We start from the raw sequence: 25,593 nt of genomic DNA on the forward strand, positions 1-25,593 counted from the left end.
ATCTCCATTTTGATATTACGCCCAAGATCATTTGATAGACTCATAACAAACTTACACTAATACATTAAATGACAGATTTAACAGTGTGTTTGTATTGAGCTTAATGCTGCTACAAATGATGTTTGCAACAGTTTGATGTAGCGCCAATACCGACCTGATTACATACATTCTGCATTTCCATTTCAGTTATGAGTTCAAATTGATTCATGTAGAGTTGAAATTTGTAAAACTCGTGGCACTTATAATGATCTGTACTCTGTATCAGGGGAGACAAAAAGTTGGATCGGTGCATCCCTAGTTTGGATCACATTTTCAAATTTACTGTCAACATGATTTTACATTTCAAACAGAACAATAGCTGGTTTAGTTTAAATATGAATGATTAACATGTGTGATCAATAAAACATGCAACATCACAGTTGGCTTTACAATGCACTGGCGTTCAGTGAATTGTTTTTATATTACTTTAGATTATATCATTACGAATCTGGATTTGGAGGAACGTCTGCTGTATTTCTCTGTGACGTTAAACAGGAGGAAGATGATTTCCTTCCACAGAAAGTGGAACTAAAGCTTTCAGATATTTTGGTGAAGAAGTGAAACGCCTTAAAATGGATTTACAGGAAATGTACCTAATTATTTGCTTCATTTATCGAGGACAAATACTAAATGTTTCCTCGTTACAGCTTCACAAATGAGAGGATTTGCTTGCTTTTCTCTGTTTCCTATCATTGTACACGGAATGCCTTTTGTTTTTTATTATGTCTGTTTATTATTTTTTATTTTAAAAAATGATTTGAAGACATAATTGAGATATGTGATCAGTTAACTTGCAATGGTTGTCAATTAGTAATTGATCTTGACAATTTATAGTCAAATTTGTCTTAATCATACCAAGTAGGTACTTTGATTTGTTTTGCTCAGATTTGTCATGATGTGAGCAGCGATCTAACAGACTTAATCTCCTGTTACAAAAGCTTGTTATAGGCTTGCTATTCCTCTGTGTGTGTGTGTGTGTGTGTGTGTGTGTGTGTGTGTTTGTGTGTTTGTGCAACATATTCTCATACAATGGTTCACATGAAAAGTTATTCCTCCTTTTCCGTTCATTTCCCTACAAATGTCCAGCAACATGTGTCAATTTCTGCTTGTTAGATGCATACAGTCTTTTCAAAATAAACTAAGAAAAGTATTTGGTTAGGTTTAAGAAAAGATTGTGGTTTGGCTTAAAATAACTACGGAAGTGGCGTTAATTAAGTACGAAAATTACATGACAAATAAATCAACGGGACATGAACGCCGGCGTCCTGGGTGAAAGTCCTGTGCTTTTTGACCCAACTCTCCTCCCACGTTCTTTATATTTCCTGGTTCACGATTACGTGAATTACATACAAATTGATTTCGTGGGATATACACAAATTACAGTGCATTACTTTTCGTAGGCATGAGACCAGCCTGGTGTGTGTGTGCGTGTGTGTGCGTGTGTGTGTGTGTGTGTGTGTGTGTGTGTGTGTGTGTGTGTGTGAGCAGAATGTGGTTTTAAGCTCAGGAAATACACATTGGTACATCTGACACACTCACTGGCAGTGTGTGCATGTGTGTGTGTATGAATGTATATGTGGAAAAGTGTGTGTATATCTAATGATCCCTGTGTCGCCCTCTTTGTGTCTCCCACACCTCCCATTCTCATTAGTGGCGACGCCTGACTGGATTAACCACAAGTGTGCGCGCACACAGACACACACACACACACACACACACACACACACACACACACACACACACACACACACACACACACACACACACACACACACACACACACACACAAACACACACACACACTAGTAGAAAAAAATAGAGCCCATCAAAGCGAATCTATCTGCCCCGGTTTAGGAAAGACAAACTGTCATAAAACACGGATTTGTCCTCAATGCAAACCAGAAGCCCCTTTCTGGCAGGAGACTGTGTGTGCGTGTGTGTGTGTGTGTGTGTGTGTGTGTGTGTGTGTGTGTGTGTGTGTGTGTGTGCGTGTGTGTGTGTGTGTTTGTGTGTGTGAGAGAGACAGGAAACGTGTGCGATTGATTAATCAGGTTAGTAACTAAATGGGATAACAGACACAAAACATGGCAGGATGGTGGACGGGAGGGAAGAAAGAGAGAAAGATATTGAGGTGTCAACCGATATGATTAGGTTCTGAAGGTTCTGCTAAACGACCAGATAACTCCTCTTCGGATCTGCTACGTCTCTATCAGACTGACATTAAGAAGGGCGGACTGAGAGCAGAACCAGATTGGTGAAGACGTGAAAGTGTGAACGAGAGACGGCAGACACTGAGTAGAGGATGAGAGCATTGTCCAACTCCCCAAAACATCAAAACAGTGAGTGTAGACCCGGCAACAGTAGGCCAGCAACGCCGGACACACTACCAGCTCTCCTGTCACAACACCGGAAGAAGTTGTCTATAGAAATAACACTGATAATAAAAGGACGTTCTTCACTGTGATTATAGCTGTGACGACAAAAGAAGTCCAATACAAAGCACAGCAAGTTTCTTACAATGTTATCAACCTGGGTAGTGAAATAATCATTCAAAGTGCATCATGTATACGGAATAAAAAAGTGAAACCACCCCTTGTGGTCATTACATAATACAGTACTGTACGCTTTGTAAGGTAACAGAAGAAAACACAAACTATGTTGTAAGTAAACGTCCATCTTTCCATTATCTATCTGGTCTTGATACAGTGGAACCAAGCTAAACAAGGTAGCCCAGATGTCCTTTACTCTTGCCACATCCCTCAGCTTCTCCTGAGGGTAATCTATGTAATCTTTGCAGGATTTTCTGGGTATCCTCCCAGTTGGGCACGCCTAGCATACCTCAACAGGAAAGTGCCCAGAAGGCATCTTGACCAGACTCCCAACCCACATCAACTTTCAGTGCAAAGAAGTAGTTGATATACTATGAGATCCTACCAGATGTCTGAGCTAGGGGCAATCTACTCCCATCATCGGACCATGGCCTCAGACTGGGAGGTGCTGACTTTGATCCGAAGTATTTCACACTTCAAATTCCTCCAGTGTGAAATGGGGTCAAAGTCTGATGATACTGCAAATACTTTGGTCATGCGGACAAATTATGTGCATCAGTCGTTGGTGAATGTGTACGTTTTTGCACCGTCATCTTGGTGTGAATTACTGAGTCACTTTAAACTAGATTGTTTTAGAAACATGCAGGATTAAGGACTATTTGAACACTGAATGTACATGTCCTGCTACTGAACACTGCTAAGCCATTGGTTGATACAATTTGCTGTTTGTTTTAAGTGTGCTTTTATGTGAACATTTTATGCTGCCATTTTGGCCAGGGCTCCCTGTAAACCTCAATGGGATTAACCTAGAAAATAAAGGTTGAAAAAAAAAAATTGACAAGGCACAACATTGATTAAGTCCAATATGTCAATAACACAATCACTGTTGATAATACAGATAGATCCAACCCGGTTGGCTCGTAACATCGGCCCTGGCATCCCATATTCCTGCAGTACTTCCCACAAGATACCACAAGTCACACACAGGTAGACTGGATGGGCAAACTCTCATGATGCCTCGAGAGCAAGGATAAAGAGCAGGTGCATTGTTTTATGACCTGAATGCTGCTGCCATAATGGGTAAGGAAAGGGGCTGGGCCCAAAGATCCTAAAGGGTGCATCTTGGCACATTTCCTAGGGAGGCTAAGGACTGTGATATTAATCTGGTGTTCCCTTTATAAAAAAAATAGGACTCAAAACCCCACCTCAGAGTCCATAGGCACTGTTCCCAAATACATTTTGAGTTTGTACCTGTTTCCACAGACATTAACCCATTTTGCCAGAACTTAGCGGTTCAGTAATGTGGGGACGTTTTGAGTTGGTATACCATTTGTTGAGGGCAATGCCAGCTGGGATTTGGTGATGGCCATCAAATTGAGACTTTGCCCACATAGCAAAAATCTCAGCAACAAAAACAGTGCAGGATAAAAGGAATAAACAAACAACAAAGCTAGACATTCAGAAACATTGTCTGACACACCTATCTGAACCAAAGCCAGATTTATTGTTTGATTTCATGTTTTGACTAGAATCCAAACCATGCTGATTCTGCAGACCATGAACCAGCAGCAGTCAAAGCGGTATGTACAAATAACAGATGAGACAGAGCACTAACGCCGTGAGGGAAAATAGAGGTGGATTAGAAATAGTGTGACAGACAGTGAACAGATATCAGTGTCAGGGCTCTGGTCAGGATTTAGTGACAAGCTGGCAGCAAGGCTGCGGATGTACTGCTGGAGTGATGTATTTCGACACGGGTCGGTTGGAAACGTGACAAGGTGAAGCAGAGCCAGTGATGAGTTAGAGCTGGAGAATATTCAGCTCCAAATAAAGACACAAAGAAGGGAAAGAGAAGAGATGACAGTGCAGTAGAAAGGAGAGGTAATGGAGGAGTTTGTGCTCCTACCTTTCTTGACTTTCTTAGATGGCTGTTTCTTCTTGATGAACTTGGTCGCCTCCTGTGGAAGTTCCAGCTCCTCCCCGTCACCAGCCACCTCTGCAATGGGCTCAACACCTCCTAAGTGACAGGTAGAGGGAATACATCGGACAAATTATATATAAGCAACATTTGAAATTCTTGTCTTTGTTTTGGTAAATGCTTCACAAACACAAACAGTTCTGAGATTTGACCTAACAACCTTGCTTGCTTAGTAGTTTTGTGTGCACTGTGAAGCTGAAATTATAATTTCTGATTCTGCATAGATTTTGCATGACATAGATTTTTTTTAATCTGTCTATACCAGCGTGCAGCCCTGAATTTCTGACTGCATTAAGTCCTGTAAATCTGTCCCTTATGTATGTGAATGCAGTAAAAGCACTTTTCATGCAAGAGAAAGCTCAAAATACTTTACAAAAAAAAAATCCCCCAAAAAATCAATCACATTCAAACAAGAGCAGATAGACAATTAAAAATGTTCCCTCCTGAGGCAAAACAAAATGCATATAATGGAGTACCCATTCATCACCCATTGTTCACTATGTACTGTAAGCCCGCACACTGGCGGCGTCTTGAAGTGCATCTTGGCAGGTTGACGTGAATGTCCTCTTCGACATGTCAGTTTTATTTCACAGTCATGACGCATGTCAACTCTTTAGAAAAGTAGCACATTTTCCTCGACTACTTCCTCTGTCTGAGTCACATCAAATGTCAACTGCACTTTATTCTACTTTCAAGTGTTACCACATTTCACTGGTGCAAGTTTGATCCCTTGATCTGAACAACCATTATGCTGGTACGACTAGGGATGTCACAATACCAGAAATGTAGTAGTCGATACCAATAGCAAAAGTAAAACAATAAATCATGTACTTAAACATACAATCCTTTATTACTGTTTGCATACTGGTACTTCTTAGGAAGTTAAACAGGTCATAAATCCCTCTCTATTATCTATTTTATATTGCTGTGAAAACATCACGTTCAAACAACTGGATTTATTCAAGTTTCTCGCCAAAGACTACTTTACATTTTACAAGATTAGATGTGAACACATCATGATAACGTTAGAATTTATCTTCACCCAATACTAACTAATTAACTAAATAACTAATACATTTTTACTGGATAGAGCCTGAACACATCACAATGTAAATCAATGGTACTTCCCGTGTTGAAATCTGCAAGACGAGCACTAACGTTACCTGTTAGCAGCCAGTAAGCAGCACAGTCTTGCACGGAGCTAACAGCTAACGTTAACTAGCTCTTGCTTGCTGATTTCAACACGGATTTGTTGTTCGCAATGTAGCATTATCACGGAAAAAATAGGGTGCGTCCCCTGGATGCATCAATAGTGACTTCACTGTGTCACCAAACACATTTTCTATTATCCCCGGGATGACGGGACGCCGTTGGTTTCAAGTTCTGACGGTACTCTGCTTAGTTTTGCCATAACTCATGAGTTCATATGCTATTTTTTACAATTTCACACAAATGTCTAATGGGATAAAATTATGAAATGTTGACATTTTGGACAGACATGGATGGAAACTGCAACTTGACTGGTTGTCAGAGGCATACAACCATGAGGCTGTAACTCTATTCATTTTCTTTTTTTCGCTTGCTACCACTTTCATCAATTGATTCAGCTGGTAGAGATCACCCCACGATTTACGCATCAATAACACTTGTTTTACTTTGTTTTATACGTTGTTGATTTTAATGTTCAATGTTTTAATGTTGTATTCTGCAAAAGTATAGTCAAATACAAATTTCCACACTATAAATAAAGCTGTATTAAAATTGTTAGTCACTAATACATAAAGGACATTTGTTTTTCCTATTGCAAATAATATATATGTGGCACAGAGTTCTGCTCCAAGCTAACTGGTTAAGTTACTCCAGTATCAGGCCAATGTCATCTTCATAATGTAAAATTTAATGCATCTACATAAATATATTCTCATTCTGTTTGTACTCTGCATGCATTCACACGAACATATATGTACACATTAGATAAGAGTGTCATTAATATGCAAATAAATCACAACTTTGAGAGAATATGTGAAAGTAAAACTGCTATTTTACTACGACATTTAAGAGTAGTTTAATAAAGAAGAAATGTAGCATGGAATAATAGTGTTGAACATGTGGTTTGCAAGTGTGTGTGTGTATGTGTGAGTGTGTGTGTGACGAAATCCCTGCTAGAATCCCCTGGATCAGTCGGGATTTAGGGAGCTCCTGAGGCCGATGAATTGGACGCCTTGTCTCTCCTCTGTCCCACCTCTATGTCTCCTCCTTATCCCCCTTTCCTCATTCCTCTCCTCCCCTCTCTGTCTCCTCTTCATCCCCCTTTCCTCATTCCTCTCCTCCCCTCTCCGTCTCCTCTTCTCCTCCCTGTCTGCGTCTGCTCCTCATCCCCCTCTCCTCCCTCTCCATCCTTTCCCTCTGTGTGTCTTCTTCGTCTCTCCTCCCCTGTCTGCTCCTCATCCTCCTCGCCTCCTCTTTCCCACATTTTCTTCTATCCATCTCTCCTTCCTTCCCTCCTCCTTCCATCCCTCCCTTTCTCCTAATTTCCTCTCCTCCTCCCGAGGATTGTGTCCAGTTTCACGGTACTTTCATTTAACATGCACTACACACATCGTTCCTTTGTGTAACGCGTGTGTGTTCATGCGTGCACGAAACGCAGTGTGCATGTGTGTGTCTGCCATCATGTCTACCTTAAGGTGTCTGAGAATGTGTGTGTCTCCATCTCCCCCACTGCGTCTACGTCTGTGTGTGTGTGTGTGTGAGTGTGTGTGTGCAGATTACCCTAAGCCCTCTCTAATATTTATCCTGGCCTTTTCTAAAGCCAATCTTGTTCTCTTTGGTGAGAGCACAGCCTGTGGCTTCACACACACACATGTTCACTCACAGTTGTTTGAAATGGGATATGCCTCGCTCTTAATTGGGCAGGTGTTTTTCTAAGGCGAGTCGTTTTTTTTTTAACGCTGTCTTACAATTTCACGGGGAATGTGTGGGTCCGTGTGTGTGAGTGTGTGTGTGTTTTTAACCTCAGTCTTACATCAACATCAGGTAAGGAAATAGCCCACCTCTGGAGCAACTTACTCTGAAACAAAATCACATCACATACACACACACACACAGGCCGTCTCTTACTGCTGACCTCTCACACATTCCTCCCTCTTCATCTCTCTCCTTCTCTCTCTGTAAATAGTAGGTGTAGTATCGCCTGGTCAGAGTTGTGGCGTGTATCTGTGTTTCTCTCGGTCGTGGTCGGGTCTATATTTGTCGCACTGGTTGGGTTATCAGTTTTAGACAACCCTGAGGTTTAGGCTCAATACTCCACATCATGCTTAAAAACACTTCAACACCCAAGAAAAGCAGCAGAATGGAAGATGATATTATGATTATACAATATTCATAACAGCAATGGTAGTGACAGTTGATATACAGTATGTCAAGTAGAAGTAGAAGCAGCTGTTGGAGCAATATGCCTCATTTCCACTAGGCTTGTTGCTGTAGTCAGTTTTACCGGTGTTACACAGTGGTCGGGCAAACACCGATTACATAGCGTACCCACCGTCCCCACTATCGTTTTGCTTTTTTTACAGAAATAAAACCCATTTAGTTATCAGCGGCATGATATCTATATACTGTATATAACTATAAACTACCAAAATGTGTAAAACTCTGCAGTCGTACTTGTAGTAGTACTAGTAGAAGTAGTAGTAGTAGAAACGGTATCAACAGTAGAAATAGCAGATATAATATTCTGTGGTTACTTTGAATGTATTTCAAATGCAGCAAGGTCAATAGTTTTACAGTACAGCAAAATCTACTCTCTGTGTCGGTCTCCCTCTCTTTAATAGGCTGAATGGAAAGCCATAACATTCAGCAGCATGTTCGGCTCCTCAGCTTGTTATAGAGTCACCAGGAAGCCTCTAGTTTCTATTATTACAGAATATATACCTGTATTGTACATAGTCAATCTAGTTAGGTCAGATTGGAGACTCGCATAGCCAGATATCAACAGCACTGTGTCAGCACTAAAGAAGGTCTGGCTCCACACATTATCATTCTGGTATACGGGGAAAAAATCACAATCACAATTGTCTAGGGCGGCGCTGAGCACAGAATGCAGCTACGATGTCCTTGACAAATAGATAGCGTAGCTAGGGATGAGAATGCTGCGTGACATACGCGGGCAATGGCAGACCGATACCAACAGTCTTTATCCAGTGAGTCAGACGAGGTTGGAGACAACAAAGACCATTACTACAACTAGTGCCGGTGCAATCATTACCACTAACAATCAGAGGTATTGTGATCCTCCATTAAAATATGGTCTTCTTGGGTGCTCAAATGTGTTTGGAGTCCAATACTGAGTTTTAATTGTCATGGACATTGCTACGACAGAAACAGATACATGGGACACTGGGAAGTTTTGGAAACAGTTGGGGAAAAAACATATCTGAGGACAAGAATGGAAGGAGAAGATTTTGGCACATATTTGTGGATGTTTAGTGCAGTTATAGAAATGTATACTTTGAGCTAGTGTTAGTTAGGTGTTAGTACAGTTTGGGGCACTTTATGGGGCTGTTTTGGAGGATTAGAGGCCATCCGCAGATATTTGGAGACAGTTTAGAGTTTGTTTCAGTTTTCCGACAGTTTGAACTAGTGGCATTTCAAGGTATTTAGGGACAGTTTTAGGGCACTTAGAGATTGTTTGAACAGCTTGGTGCAGTTTCAATGTAGTTTAGATATAGTCTGGGACAGTAGGAAACCGGAAGCAACAGTTTGAGGCATTTCGGACATTTGTGAGCCAATTTGTAAACACATGCGGGTGGTTTCGGTCAGTCCACGACAATTTGAGGACAGCTTGATGAAAGTTCCAGCCAGTTTGGGACATTGTGGGACAGTGTGGGACCGTCTGCGCTGGTCTGTGACAGTTTTGGGGAGCTTTGGGCCAGTTTTTGGAACAGTTCTGGACAGCTTGGTTGAGGGGTGAAGCTGCTTCCAATAGACAGCGCTGTCTTGGTCTGCAGTGTGGAGGCACCAGCGCATTCCTGCTTTATTCTGGGCTGTGGTTTGAAGATGGGGGTGACACTGTGCTGCTGTGGTTACCAGCAATTTGGCTGTGGGCTTTACGCTATTTCAATCCCCCCTCAACATACACATCTTTGTACGCACACATACACACACGTGCAGTACGTTAGACACACAAATTTGCACATGCTTTTGAAAACACACATCAAAAACCAGGAAGTGTGATTCCTTTAAAAACTGCCGTGTGTGTATAAATCACACACCTGATCTCTTGTGTCCAGCTTTCACAGTCTAGACCTGCAGAACCACTTTTCAGTACTACAAAGACACCCACACATTGTGTATATGTCCAACCCGTTCTCATTTCCAACTCGTCAAATACCGCCGTTTGGTAAGTGCCCCTCGGCATTGGAAACCGGCGCACGGAGTCAGACTTTAGCAACAGTATGTGATAAACCGGGCTTTCAATTAACTCCAATGTAAACCCACACACGGTTTTATTTGACGGTTTAAGCAAGTGACGTGGTATTAATAGCGTTAGACTCCCGTGTGAAACTAAAAGTAACGTTGACTTATTTTGTCACGTCTGTATCGCCTGTATCGTCAGTCACGTGAGTCACTAGCCAGTGAAGTTAACCTCAACCACGACCGTTTCCTAACCCTAACTAAGTGATTGTGTTGCCTAAACCCAACTTCCTGTGAAAACAGAGGTTTATTTTGAAAGGACACTATGCATGTAACGAGCGTATATTGACACACCGTCCCATATCCGTCAAAAAGTACCCCGTGCGTCGGTCTCTGATGCCGAGGGGCACTGACCAAGCGGCGGTACTTGACGAGTTGGGGGTGATAATGTGTTGATATGTCGAACATTGTAGAAAGCGATCTTTGCCATTTCAGTAAAACAACTAAAGTTGATTATTTTAGTTTGTACAGAGCAGTAAGAAACCGTCCTGGGCTGAAAAACAGCTTCGCTCTGACATTTTAGATTTATTGAACGATGAACTTCAGGTAGTGATTGATTCGTTCCAAAATAGGGCTGTGCTGTTTTATATATAGCTTTCTGGAGGAGAACTCTTCAATTTGGAAACACCACAGAGACAGAACAAAGACAGCTGGTCAGGATTACACACAAGACATGACCTACACTTACACATACTACATGTATTTTCCTTTGCTCCGTGTCCTCTGAACGTACACACACACACACACACATATAAATACATGTGTGCACAACCCATCTTCTCCCCTCTCTTTAGGTCCAAAATAGATGCAAGCCCCAAACCACAGCTACCAGTGGAACACTGTGAAAATAACTGCAACACACACACATGCACTACAGCGGTGTGTGGATAGGAAGATGTGTGCGTCTGCTTGCTTTCAATTGGACTGTGAACATTATGAGAAGAGAATAAAGTAACTGAGATAAGAGAATACATTACATTCATAAATTATAGCAGGATTAAATGCATTAGAACAGAGCTGAGCACGTGACACAACATAGAAGAGCAGGACAAACAACCACAGAAGAGAAAGACAGAAAAAGAGAAATAGAAGCAGACGACAAAACACACTATTACACAAGATTAATTGCAGGTTAAAACAGAGGAGAAAATAGCAGGAAAGAAAGACAGAACACAGGAGAGCACGGACGGAAACAACACAAGAGAAGGCCAAGTGTTGCCAAAAGTGTTGCTCACTGCAGCAAAGAGAGATAAAGTGTGTATATACAGTATACAGTATGTGTGTATGTGTGTGTGTGGGTGACAGCACGCTGACTAATGAACCATGAGATAAACACTCCTGACCAGGTGTGTGTGTGTGTGTGTGTGTGTGTGTGTGTGTGTGTGCGTGTGTGTGTACAGAGTGCAGCTGTTGGTCTGAATGATGTCATCAGGGCGAGACAGAGGGTCAGGTGATGGAGAGAGAGAAAGAGAGAGATAGGCAGAGAAAATATAGGTGTGACCTAGGGCTGAAAGAATCTTAATCACGAATATTTTGGTCAGCATTGAGATCACATCTATTTAACAAGATTACACATCGACTTTGGAAAAACATTGTGCATTCAGAAAGAACACTTTCAAGCTTACATTATGAAGTTAAATGCATCAATCTGGTGCACTTTGTGAGCAAAATTAAGAGGCTAGGTCTATAAGGAACTTTGTGCTCTTGTAAACAATGTTGTTCTATCTATACAACTGAATCATAAACACATCAGTTGTATAGATAGAATGGTGATGACACGGCAAAAAAGTCACACCCACAAAGCATGGTAAACGAGACAGCGCCCGTGTTTCAAGACGGGTCAGGTGGGTTGCCGACCTCAGTCTCGGTCAGTGCAGCATATATATATACATATATTATTACCCATCCCTGTAATATTACTCTTGTCTGGATGGGGCTATATTCTGAATGGAAGTTACCTGATTAAATAAATGTTACATAATATAAACAGATTTAAGGTTCAATCTTCCATACAAGAAGAAAAAACAATAAAGAACAGGTTTTATTTTCCTCTGTACCCATCTGTCCCTGCATGAAGAAAACCCGATCCATCCCCCAACAAAGAGAGTGATAATGTCAGTCTCAGAGTGGGTCGTAAGGTTTTTATATCCAGAAAACTCTCACATTAACACACACAGATACACACACACACACACACACACACACACACACACACACACACACACACACACACACACACACACACACACACACACACACACACACACACACACACACACACACACACACACACACACACACACACACACACACACACACACACACTGTACCAATGAAGTGGGGCTTGTTGTGTGGTATCCCAGTGTGTGTGTGTGGGTCTGTGGTCTTGGAGGGAAACGGTTGCCGCCGGTGTTGTTGGAAACGTAAACAAGTGTGTATGTTTACGGGTGGGTGAAAAAGCAACATCTGAGACGGCTAACAAACGACTGTTTACTGCTGCGCTGTGTGTGTGTGTGTGTGTGTGTGTGTGTGTGTGTGTGTGTGTGTGTGTGTGTGTGTGTGTGTGTGTGTGTGAATTTTGGCAGCCGACCAAAGGAGAGAGGGGAGACCGCATGACAAGGAAACATAAACACAAACACATTCACTCTCTCTTTCCTCTCTTACACACACACACACACACACGCACGCACACACACACACACACACACTTAATTAATTGATTCAGTTCTGTTCCACTGAACTTTGTGCAAAATTACTGTAATCACTATAATGACTTTTAAACAAGCCTTTAACGTTTTATAGACCTCCTCTCTTTCTCTCTCAACACAAACACACATGCACACTCAAAACACACACACACACACACTTAACACTACTAATTCTCAAAGACAGAAAGTTTAGTAAGAGTAGTAGCATTTAAAAAAACGTTATTCCTCATTTTTCGTGTGTTTTCCTACGAATGTAACGTGTCAATTTCCGCTCATTACATGCATACAGTCTTTTCAAAATAAACTTCTGTCTTCACAGGAAACAACTTGGTTTGGTTTAGCCAACAAAACTACTTAGTTAGGTTTAGGAAAAGATCATGGTTTGGGTTAAAATAACTATGGAAGTGGCGTAACTTAAAGGAACAATATGTAATTCCATCCATCCGACATCTGTAACTGCTTATCCTATTCATGGAGCCGATCCCAGCTGACATTGGGCGAAGGCGGGGTACACCCTGGACAGGTCGCCAGACTATCACAGGGCTGACACATAGAGACAGACAACCATCCGCGCTCACATTCACACATCGCGGGAATTTAATGTTCGATTCTACCCAACCTGAAAAGCCTCAGCACATCTCTCTGTGGTCCGTGTGCAGCTGGGTTATCAAGGCAGCGAGTATTTGAGACACACAGCCGGTGAAGTGATTCTGACTACTGCTGGCCGGAGGCTAATGCGGTCGTGTCTAGAAGGTAACCCTCAAATTGTGAAAACGTGTCAGTCACTCCGGAGGAGCAGGCGGGCCACGTCTCTAATGTTTTGAATTTGGACTGCTGTTACCCATTTTAAACGCTAGCTGTCAGTTCTACATATTGCTCCTTTAAATACGGAATTTAGCTGACACATTTGCGCGGTCCCGTTGCTATCAGCTGCCACGCTCTCTAGTAACAGAGGCGATTTCAGCTCAGTAAATATCTAGGTAATTGTTTATTTTATTTTTAAACTTTCAAATATAGAATTTTGCCTCAATAATCCAGTATCCGCCAGGCTCCAGTGTGTTTCTGCTCTATTTTGTGAAACTGTGTTGTAAACTTGCTGAATTAATCTGCATGAAAGGAAAATGGAACATGGATGATTAAAAACTGCAGCTCCAGACTACGAGACAAGACACGTCTTATTCTTATCGCTTTGTTTCTACAAATTATTTTGCACATGTACAACATAATTAGACATAATTTACTGAATGAAAAGGCGAGATGAGGGAGGGAAGGAGTGAATGAAAGGAGCAGGGAGGGAGGGAGGAAAGGAGGAGACGGACTGTAATTGATGATCTTGTCAGAAAGACCTCTATAAACTTCAGCCAAGACTAAATGATCCGTAAGGTGTGTGTGTATGTGTGTGTTTGCGTCGTTGTATTTGTGTGTGTGAAAGAGTGTGTGTATATGTATGATTTTATGAGTGTGTGTACTGTATGTGCTAGTGTGTGTGAGCATATCCATGTTTTTATGAGTGTGTCTGCACTGAGTTTTTCTCATGTGCTATGTGTAAGTGAGTTACAAGTGTGTACTTGTTGCAGTATTTTTTGTGTGTGTGTGTCTGTGTGTGTGTGTACAGATGCATTTAAATACGAGTCTGTGTGTTGGCCGTAAAGTGTGCTGTGAATAGGCTTCATGTTTTTGCCTGCTGAAGCCTAAAATCTTCACCAAGGGACACAAACGAACTCATAAATACCCAGACAGATTCATTTCACCCACCCTTTTCTTTTTAGCTGTTGTTTTAACTGTAACAAAGTAGGATGGTACGATAAAATACATTATAAAAATGACAAAAAAATAAAACAAATTTATGAATATATTATAAAAGGTAAAGGAATTTAACTCTGCGGAGAAGTTGTGATTATTTTAACACTGCAAATTCTTAATAATCATCATTTTAATTCTGTTTGGAAGACACACTTTATATTTTAAAGGTGGAGTCTCTACTTACACAGTGCTGTTATTGGATTTAATCAACTATGTAGTATAATAGCAATAGCAGCATCGAGCAGATTTTGGGCTAATCCGATGGATAGTAGAGCTGCAATAATTAATCAATTGTCAACTATTAACTTAATTGCCAACTATTTTGATAATCGATTAATCGGTTTGAGTAATTTTTTAAGAGAAACAAGTCAGAACTCTCTGATTGCAGCTTCTGCCGAGGGGCACTGACCAAACGGCGGTAGTTGACGAGTTGAGAGTGAGAATGTGTTGCTCTGTCAGCCTCTCGTGACTCATCCCATCCTCCACTCTCATCCTCACCTGTCTCTTCCTTCCCTCACCTCCCTCTCCCTTTCTCCCTCCCCTCCCAGACTCACCGGGAGCAGCCAGGTTCTGGACCTGGATAGGGACAGGTACGTTAGCCTCAGAGGCCAGGGTGAGGCGGCCTCCCTTGCTGATGCGATCGCACATCAGGGTGATGTGCTTCTTGAGGCGGGCGGTGTCGCGGGGCAGGCCCAGCACGGGGCCTCCGTGCTGGGCCAGAGATGTGGCCTGGTCCTTGGGGCTTCGCGAAAGGCAGCTTCGCAGGAGGTGAGAGACGGCGGCGTCGCAGCTCTCCTCCCAGCCCTGAGGAAACAGGAGGAGACATGATAACATTTGATTATGTTGTTGAGTTTTCTTTCCTTATCGTACATTTATGTGTCAATAAATTGTATAAACATTTCTGTGTGAATGGTGTAAAAGGAAATGACACTTTACAACCACAAACTAAAGACCCAGTGCATGCAGAGGATGGATGGCTTTCCTAGCTAGATTGACAATAAGGGGGTTTCTGAGCAGTTTACACAACAGAAGTGCTCGCCATCCAATCGCCAAAAAACACAATTCTTGCAGAATTTTCCAAATGTCCAAAAGTTTTTGAAACCAAATCACAGCATGGCTTTTTCTATGGTGTTCCTCCATGTCTTGGTTTCTTAATGTGGTATTTTGGAGGGATTATTGATTATGTTTTCTCAATTCTCGAATGGTAAAATTTTTTTTAAATTTAGCACCAAATCTGGGTAACAAATGGTGCCAATCACTGAAGTTGAAGTGTATTTTCTACAAAATAGCCATATTTCATGGTTTAAATTCACACTTGTGTAAACAAATGCACCAAAACTTGTCTCAGATGTTTAGGTTAATGTGTACATGTCAGTTTGGGAGATAGTTTGTGTTGATAAGATGAATATAAATGAAGTTACAAGCAAAATCAGCTTCATAAGATTTTTTTTTTTTAAATTCACATTTATGGATCGTGACAAAAGAAATGCAAGATATTTTACGGATTTTTCTGTTTTAACACAGCATCCGTAAAGGTATTGTCTACGCAAAAACGCATTTAGAAAGTAGTGGCCAGGTTGTGGAATGAAAATCACTTCAGTTTTGCTTTGTTCACCTTATGGCCTAAGGATAAAGAGAAGGTGCCCGAAAGGGAGAAAAGGAGTAGGAGGAGGAATAGGAAAAGAAAGGAGGGAAAGGGAGGATAATGGTGATGAAGAGGAGATGAAGAGGAGGCAGAAAAGATTTCATGAACAATCGTTGACCTTAAATCTTTATGCTTTAACGACGTTCTTGACATTTATGAAAGAGCAACGAAATAATAAAACACGTAAAATCGAAAGGGAGGAACACACACACACACACACACACACACACACACACACACACACACACACACGCAGAGTGGTAATAAAAGGCAGAGAGGAGGAGAGAAACATGTCTTTTGTCACTCTCTCTCCCATTCTGTCGTCTCCGGCCAAGATATCTGGTCTGGACATCTCTGATCTCTCTCTCTCATACACACACACACACACCTACCTATCTTGTACTGCACCCATAACCAGCCTGAGTGGATGACTTCAGATGGGTGAGTCTGAGTCTGCTGTGTGTGTGTGTGTTGGGTGTGTGTGAGGGTGTGTTGACAGGTAGCCTCCCACTCTCCCCTCTTCGCTTACCCAGCAACCCCTCCTCCCCCCTGCCTGCCGCCATACTGATAGGCCCCTAATGAGCCATAATGACAGGTAATCAACCCTGTAATGATGATGACAGAGAGACACAGACAGAGACATGGAGAGAGAGAGAGAGAGAGAGGGTTGTAGAAGGTCAAGGAGATGAGATGATGATAGAGAGGAAGGCAGATATTAAAGACAGGAAAAAAAAAGACAGAGAGACGAAGGAAGAGCAGAGATAAGGACGGAGGACGGAGAAGACAGTGGGGGGAAAAAAAGAGTCTGGAAGGAGAGAAAATGAGAGAGGAGGAGTAGGAGGAGGAAGAGGAGGAGTGATGGGAGGTGGGTGACCTACTCTTACCACAATACCTCACCAGGTTATCAAATACTTGGAACAACATAACTGCAGGTTTCTGTGGAAACTTGGCGCGCTCATGGACGCGCACATACTGACACATACGTTCCACATGCTGAGGAGGAAAATTAAATGTCTTTAGACTCAAACTCTAGACATTCATCCTCCCGAACGAGAAGAAAGGAAGCGGAGAAAGGCGGAGCGGGTTTTGGACCGATGCCAGAGCGATAAATTAAGACAAAGTTCCCACTAATGCCAAAATTGGAGAGAAGTTTTGTTTCCTGTACCCAGAAACAAGAGAGGGATTGTATTATTCGCTAACCTTTGAAGACTAAAGCGGTTTGTGTAAGTGAACATGTTCCACTTATTTTAAAGAGGGAAGACTTTGGGTTAATGCACATGCCATATTATTTTAAGTGAAGTATTTTTTAAGTGAATGTTCAGCATTGATTCACAAGAGAGGTTTTATTGTTCTTCACTGTTTGAAGAGACATTTTGAGAGTGAAGTTTGAAGAGCAGAGGGACTACTTTGTCAGGTTTTACCACCTGTTCAAAGAGCAAAACTTTTGTTTCGTGGGATATTGACAACACTGAGTACATTTTAGTAACCTGACAGAGGAAATAAGGATTGCTGTGGATTTACATTTGAAATCTGTTACTAAAGCAGAACAGGCTGTAAACACAACACTGATATATTTTAAAGCAAACTGTAGCTTTTATCTTCAATTACTGTGAGGAACATTTAACAGGTTATGGAAAAGTCTGAATTGAATACTGATGCCTCTATATGACCTATAAGCAAACAAGACTGTGAGAATATTGGTTATTTCTATTTAGTTATTCTTCTTCCTGGGTCCCATTCCTTGTGAAATCAGACGAAACGATTTATGACATGCAGGTTCACAAGAAACTCCTTCAGCTCAGACTCCAGCGGGGCCTCCGGCAGCGACCAGCCCGCCGTAGACAGACCCTGATCTGGATTGTTGCCGCTTTCGACCTGCAGTCAGAGTCAACAGCTCAATGCCCGGCAGCAGCGGCCAGGAGCAGAGCTACACCCTGCTGATCCAGCGGTGCGCTCAAAGTTCAAATTATATCAGCTTTGACCTCGGCTACTGCTGAACTTTCAAAGCGGAACCATTGAGAACAGCTGCAACTGTTGTTGTTGCCTAAAAACAGTGAATGGCGTCCTTGCGGGCTTTTTGGTGACATAGTTTACCTGCGGACTCTGCGCCCTACCTTGCGGTGAGTAACAAGCTAATTTCTTATCATGTGACGGCAGCTTAAATGATCTAGCTTAGTAGCTTCCTTGTTTCACTGTTGTCACGTACATAGATGGTTAAAACAATTTTTTTTCTCTTGTTAAGTCTCATAAGTCTTTTGTCCTTCAACAGTCTCCGAACTGCATCAGGAATATTAGGTTGGACATGGGGGAAATCCCAGGTGTGATTGCAACATTACTGGAAGGCCGTGGATAAAATGTTCCCGGGCCCAGCACACAACCTTGGAGTACTCCCAAAGAGACGGGTAAAGGTTCAGACAGCAATCCCTCAGTCCAGACATCCTCATCATGACTGGGGAAGTCATTTGAGAAACCAGAGTTATGATTCTGTGAGAACAATGTTGTACAGTCAGTCTCCAGGGGACAAAAATCCTCCACATAATCACTTCCCTTGACCAAATCAGTCTATTCCTTTTTTTCTGAATATCCGAAAAGCTGGATTTGGCACAGTTCAGCATGCAACAGTTGCACTTTCTTTCACTGTCCGACTTCTGGGTGTAATCAACTTTAAATACCACCAATTACTGTAAATGCTTGCTTACTGACTATCACAAGCCCTAATATGGTATAAAGAAACCGGTGATTTGAATGGAGAGCAACAGCATGTAGGGAGATTTAAGTGCAGTGTGCGGTGAGTTTAATCCAAAATATGAACAGGTTTAATAACCTAATCATTCCATATTACTAACATTTATAAGATCTAGTTTGGCTTGTGCAACATGTTACCAATTGTCTGGATGAAAATTAATGTTCAAATGGTATTTTCTTAGATATTCTATTCTTAAGTGATTTCAAGGAATCGTGTTTCATTTCTATTAAACAGTTGATACAGGATGACATATTATGGAATGAATATTCTTTAATTATATTATTAATATGTGGTGTAGTGTTATATTCTCAACCCAGTCGCCAGAAAAATGTTGGCATTTAACGTTAACGCTGTGAAACGATTGGTTAGGCTTAGGCAACAAAACTACTTGGTTAAGGTTAGAAAAAAGATCATGGTTTGTGTTGAAAAAATAATGTAACAGCATAACAACGTAATGTAACAACCGTAACAACGCAACAAAACCCACTATAGTTCAGTTTAGGAAAGAGCTTAAAACTACTATATATGTACTGTAAAAATTATACTGAACGCAGAAAATAGGGCCGGTTTAGTAGTCTACATGCCTGACGAAAAATGGTACAATGGTTACAATTACGAGGTTAACTTTAGAAATACAGTGTAATCCTCCAGATATGTGCGCTTGCATGCATTTGATTATCCACCGCATCGCCTCGCCGGATGTGGCATTGCAGACGACCTTACATTTTCTTTTTTTGCCCACCCCTGCTGCACGACACGACTGGCCCCATTCAGATGAATGATTGGGCTGCATTTTTTCATGCACAGCCACAGTCAGTCTGAACGTGGCTTTAGGGGTGGAATCGTCCAATACGGACATTACTCTTTGGGATACTGGGTTGGGTTGAGAGGAAGTTCTTGTAAAGTTGGGGTACCAGTCATATGGAACAAGACTGATAAAACAATCTATGTGATATGTTTCATATAAAAGCAACACCTGGTGAAACACAATAATGACCCTATGTGGCTTAAATTCTGCTGATTGGAAACATTTCATACTCTCTTCAATGGTTCTTTATATCACCATGAGGCCCAGAGAACCATTCGACTCCGTGCTGCAAAGAACTTATTCTAAAAATGCTCTTGCGCTGTAAATAGTTTTGCGGTGGCACAAGCCTAAAGAAACATTTTCAGGTACTATATAGACATTTTTGGTTAAGAGCGCAGGAAGCCAGTGTGAGGCAGGCTGTACGGCTGTGTGATGGATTCTGGTAAAGTAAACAGAGGGCGGGAGAATGTGGGGGTCATGCAAGAATAGCAGGCAGACAGACAGCGTCAGCAACTCTGTTCAAGAGCTGACTGACAGATGGAAAAAGAGACAAAAGAGGGAGAGAGAAGGAGACAAGGAATAAGGGAGGGAGGTACAGAAAAAAGAGGGGACAAGATGAGGAAGGACAGATTTAAAAAGGGTTAAAACCCCTTACCATTCTGCTTTCTTTTTTAGAGGGGTAGGGGACAGGAGGTGTTCACGGGTAGATAAAAAGTCAACAGTAGATGCCACATAGAAGTGGTGTACATCCTCTGAAAGCAGGGAACCTGAAGATTAATTTGAGATGCAGTTAAGCGCTGTGTCAAGTTGTTCTCGTTATTAATAGGAAATAAATCTCAATTAATAAATGAATTAATCAATTAAAATAAATTGTGAAAGTGTATAAGAGCGTAGAACATGATGATATATGTTTGTGATGGCCATTCCCATGCTCACGTATGTCTCATAAATTGTTGCAGCAATTTTTGGGTTGATAGCATTTGATTTAGTGCTAAATTTAACCATTTGTTTTACCACTCAAGAATTGATAAAAATGATCAATAATCCCTCAAAAATACCACATTAAGACACCAAGACCTCGAGGAAGACCATAGGAAAAGCCATGCTGTGATGTGGTATCAAAAACCTTTGACATTTGGAGATTTCTGCAAAAATTGCACTTTTTGGTGATTAGATGGCGAGCACTTCTGTTCTGGAAACTGCTCAGAAACCCCGTTATTGTCAAACTACCTAGGAAAGCCACACATCCTCTGAATGCCCTAGGTCTCTAGTTTGTGACTGTAAAGTTTTATGAGGCTGTGATTATCCTAGAGGTCCCAACAGCATCGGAGTGTTAAGGGGTTGGTGAGACAAAGAGAGAAGGATGGACAGTTAAAGAGAAACAAAGATGAGAGAGATGCAGAGAAGCAACAAACGTAAAACAAAAGATAAGGCAGATGAGAGACAGAAAAAAGGATGCAGGAGGAGGAGAAGTAGAGGTGAGGAAGAGAAGGAAAGAGCAAGAGGGTAAGGAACGACCAGGTAAGAGGAAGATAGAGCAGAAACAGACAAGAAGGCTGAGTTTGAGAGGAGAGAGGAGAAAGAGAAGCAGGAGGAATGCAAGAAGAGGAGCAGGAGGTGTTCTGGTTGGCTGCAGCTAAATGAGACGTTCCGTTAGATACCATACAGACGCATTTCCTCTGAGGCTCCTCCTCCTTCTTCTTCTCTTTCTCCTCTTCCCTCCCTCATCCACCTCTTTTAACGCAGACAGTAAGAACTTCTCCTCTCCTTTCTGACCTTCTTATTCCAAACATTTCTGTCCATTTATCTCAGATAAAGAGTCCTGGGCGTACACAGCTGCTGTCAGAGGAATATCCCTCCCGTCTGAATCATGTTTCTGGGAAAGAAGAAAACCTCACCTTGTTTTCTGATTGGCAGCCGGACATTTTTGAAATTTTTTAAAGTTCTTTGCACTTTGTACCTCAGCTGGATAATCACATAATCTAGGCTAATGTGACAGATGACATATGGGTCTTAGGTCATTTGGTGTTCTGTTACATATTTCAATGTTTCATGCAGCACAGATGAGTGTCTTTTGACTACTGGGATGTAGAGAAAGGGGAGTGTAAAATGGGTACCATTACTGCAAAGTACATTTTCTTTGCAGTCACAGGATTTCCTGATTTACCTTTAACCCCAATTCAACGGGGGACAAGGAAGACATGTCCCCCTTACATTTGTCCACTCGTTTTTATAGTTTGAATGCTACAATCTCTCTCAACAGTGTCCTCTTATTGTCCAGCTGTGGTATTCCAGATGAGAGAAGCTGTGATACGCCCTTCTAGACCACCTACGACTGATATCATGGGCTCACAGGAATATTAAGCTTTGGGAGCGGCATTGAGCACTTTATGGACTGCTGGTGTTTTGTCCCTTTAACTTCACAGAAGTTGTATGTAGACTTTTTGACAGTTGGGTTGTAGCACAATATGGAAGGGAGAGCAGCGCTCTGTTTTTTAAATGTGAAATTGCAATAAAAAAAGCTTGTCCCTAAAATCTATGAGTAGTTGTGATAATAATCATGATGTCAATATTGATCAAAATAATCGTGAAGCATTTTGGCCATAATCATGCAGCCCTAATCACGATACATTATTATATCAGTTCTTTCGATTCGATTCAGGGGCCTGCGATCGATATGAGACGATATCAGTTAACAAAATCAGTTACATTTATGTCAACTCACAAAAAACATCTAAAATATGATTTGACAATAGGAAGGAGTTCTGCTTGGATGGAAATGTTGAAACAAACGTGTCATGGGAAATTCAAAATAAAGGTGTACCTTAAAGACATATCAATGTTTTCACTTTGTTTTGATGATATTGGATTGTTGATCATTGAATCGTATCGCTACACCCCTAAGGGGCAGTAGGAATGGCAGATACTGTGCAGGATGAATGTTAGAATACCGAGTTTGACTTTGGATGAAGTATCAAACTAAATCCTTTACCCTCCTTTCTATCTATCCTCTCTCCCTCCTCCTCATCCTCCCTTTAACCCTTTTCTCTCCTCCCTTAATCCAGCTTTTCCTCCTTCTATGGCTTTATTCTTGTCCATGACATTCCTGAGATTTATCCCACTCAAAGGACACTCTCTGAGAGTAGAAACTGCATTCACCTGGAATGACCTCACCTGAGTGGTCACAGGAAAGGGATGAAGAGTGTGATGGGGCCGCTTCCTTTCTAACACCACAAGTATTCACTTAAAGCGAAGTGAAAATAGGATTGTGGCTTCACTGGGAAATTAAGAGTTAATGTCATGCCTTCATTATTTTTTTTTATTATCATTTTACTTTAATTTATTTTTCTTCTGACAAAACAAACTTTGCCTTTATTACCGATGATTTTGTTTTGGTAAATATTTAATCATGAATAATAGCCCAAACTACAAAAGTTAAAAATTATAATAAACCACAATTGTCCTTTAAAAAGAAAAAGAAAAGAAAAAATTGAGCTGATAAGTAAAAAAAAAAACTGCGTCACCATCTCTCTCAGCATGTAGCCATGGCACTGTATTGGAGAGAGTGTTGTGTGTTCTGTAAATAGCTCATCAGTGCACCTGTTTGTTTTAATGTTGTGGACGTGACCCTGATTACTGCAAATTCACTTAATCCCATTTAAAATAACACACACGCACACACACTTACGTACACAGTCCCCGGAGGCTCATCAACTGACCCTCTGAGCCTATTCCTGTCTACAGTGTGTGTGTGTGTGTGTGTGTGCTGTAAAATATATTTTATGTACTGTTGTTTATGAAGACACAGATGTTTGTAAGTGTGTGTGAGGCTGGAAATAGATTTAGTGGTAATGAGAGGTTGAGGGGATTGATCAGGGCTATGGAAAACCTCTCTCACTCACACACAAACACACACACACACACACACACACACACACACACACACAGGTACACGCTCTCCGAGTCTCTATGGGGTGAGAAATCTTTCGTGGTCTGACAGCAGCAAATGGAGGAGCTCTGTCAACACGGCTGTTTATACTGTGCCTCTACGGTCCTCTGCAGCAAACGCACACGCAAACACACGCACACACACACACAGCTCACAGTATGACTCAGAGGCTGATTAAAGAGCAATATGTCATCCATTCACACTGACGCCTATTGTGACCTTGACCTCTTGTGTGTGTATTTGTGGTGCACTGTCTGTTCAAACACACACATACATCCAGACCCAAACCCAAACACACCCCCACACACACTAACATACAGCTTTAATGCTTAAATCATAAACAGTACCACAGAACACACTCTTAGCGCAGAGCTGACAGGTGAGTGTTGAGTGGCGGAGAGTGAGTGTGTGATTGTGAATGTGTGTGTGTGTGTGTGTGTTGTGAGGTGTGTGTATTCCTCAGGGACCAGAAGTACTTAATGTATTTTAAAAGTTTTCAGAGTGTGTGTTTAAGCCACGGCTGTGTTTACTGAGCTGGCTGCAGATGGATAGACAGACACTGACATTTTAATGGCCTCCTATGTGTGTGTGTGTGTGTGTGTGTGTGTACCAGCTGTGGCGTGTCCTGCAGCAGCGGCAGCAGCGTGGCCTCCAGGATGGCCGTCTGGTCGTGGGTCAGGCCCTGCCACAGCGACAGCAGCAGCACCAGCAGGTGCGTGGCGCTCCGCAGACGGACAAACGCCTCCTCCAGCAGCGCCCGGTTCTCCTCTGCAGCCTCCGCCAGCGCCATCACCTGGGGGAGGGAGAAGGGAGGAGTCAGTGAACGTCTCTCCTAAAAATCACACTGATCACCACCGTACTCAGTGCTTCTTAAAATGACCTCGGTAACAAAAGTTGACAAAACAATCTCCATTCCAGGTGGAGAATAACTGAATAAAAGGGCTGACACTATCAGGGAAGTAAAGACGTTAACTCATGGTGTTTTTAAAGCCTGGGGAAGTCCCCGTGCATTTTGCAGAAGAAAGGATGACAGCTGTTTTCTGCTCTTGTAGCCCTCGGTTCTCAGACATTAACTAACAAGATGAAACAGGTGTTCTCAACGAGTATCAAAGTTTAGAAGAAGCAGCGCACTTAAATGCGTTGCGTAGACGCAGAGTGAGTATTCTATAGAGTATTCCCTCGAGGCCATTTCACTGATTACAGACTCAAAGAAACGTTGCAATTGTCCCCTCATTACATAAGAATAAGGCAATTATCACTAAATATATTACAAACACAATAAATGATTGTACTGGAAAGTGCAGCATCTGACAAATCATGAATCATCTCATGGTTCTCTGAAGGTCTGGGCGTCTACAACACACCGTTTATCCCAGAAGACGAAGAGTGTCGACTGCACAACCTGTGTAAACATTTTTATGAGCATCAATTCCACGGCTCCTTCATTACTGTCACAGTCCAGTCTGTCAGGTGGCTGATTTACTCTCATTTACATTAGTCTGAATTCAACCTGAACAACTTCATCAAAACATGTTGTTTTTTTAAACATGTGGTCATCGGAGACTAAAATCCAACACGGTATTCACTGCTGTATTAAGACCTCACAACTCAAAGTGACTTCTGTCTTTACACTGTGGGATTAACAGTTAAAGTAATGTGTGTGGAGAGAGTGTCAGGATCTCTGGCAGATAACCAACGAAGCCAGAATCAAAAGATGTACCACATATAAATTATATTTGTTCACGAATAAAAATAAAAGTTACGAAGAACAGTTCACTAATTATTTTTACAAAAGGATGTGAACATTGCATCGATAAATTACAGCACCCCCACTCCCCCGTGCTGTGCTTGGCGTCGGCTCGGCCAGATGCTCTCGACATTGTTTTTATGTTCATG

General features: G+C 41.7%; 1 protein-coding gene and 1 long non-coding RNA gene across 4 annotated transcripts in view; one reads left to right on the plus strand and one right to left on the minus strand.

The window, feature by feature from the left end:
* Positions 1-25,593, minus strand: part of bbs9 (Bardet-Biedl syndrome 9) — a 191,490-nt gene that overhangs the window by 61,400 nt on the left and 104,497 nt on the right. For all 3 annotated transcript variants that reach the window (XM_074652975.1, XM_074652974.1, XM_074652976.1), the window contains 3 exons: positions 24,308-24,490; positions 15,104-15,353; positions 4,495-4,605 (listed from right to left, as the gene is read on the minus strand). In XM_074652975.1, coding sequence (XP_074509076.1) covers positions 4,495-4,605; positions 15,104-15,353; positions 24,308-24,490 — 544 coding nt within the window. The remainder of the gene's footprint in view (positions 1-4,494; positions 4,606-15,103; positions 15,354-24,307; positions 24,491-25,593) is intronic.
* LOC141778618 (uncharacterized) lies at positions 4,478-15,978 on the plus strand. The gene is made up of 2 exons (XR_012596110.1): positions 4,478-4,616; positions 15,098-15,978. It is a non-coding gene; the product is annotated as an uncharacterized LOC141778618 (long non-coding RNA).

Source organism: Sebastes fasciatus, chromosome 12, assembly GCF_043250625.1.
Source record: "Sebastes fasciatus isolate fSebFas1 chromosome 12, fSebFas1.pri, whole genome shotgun sequence".
Lineage (NCBI taxonomy): Eukaryota > Metazoa > Chordata > Actinopteri > Perciformes > Sebastidae > Sebastes > Sebastes fasciatus.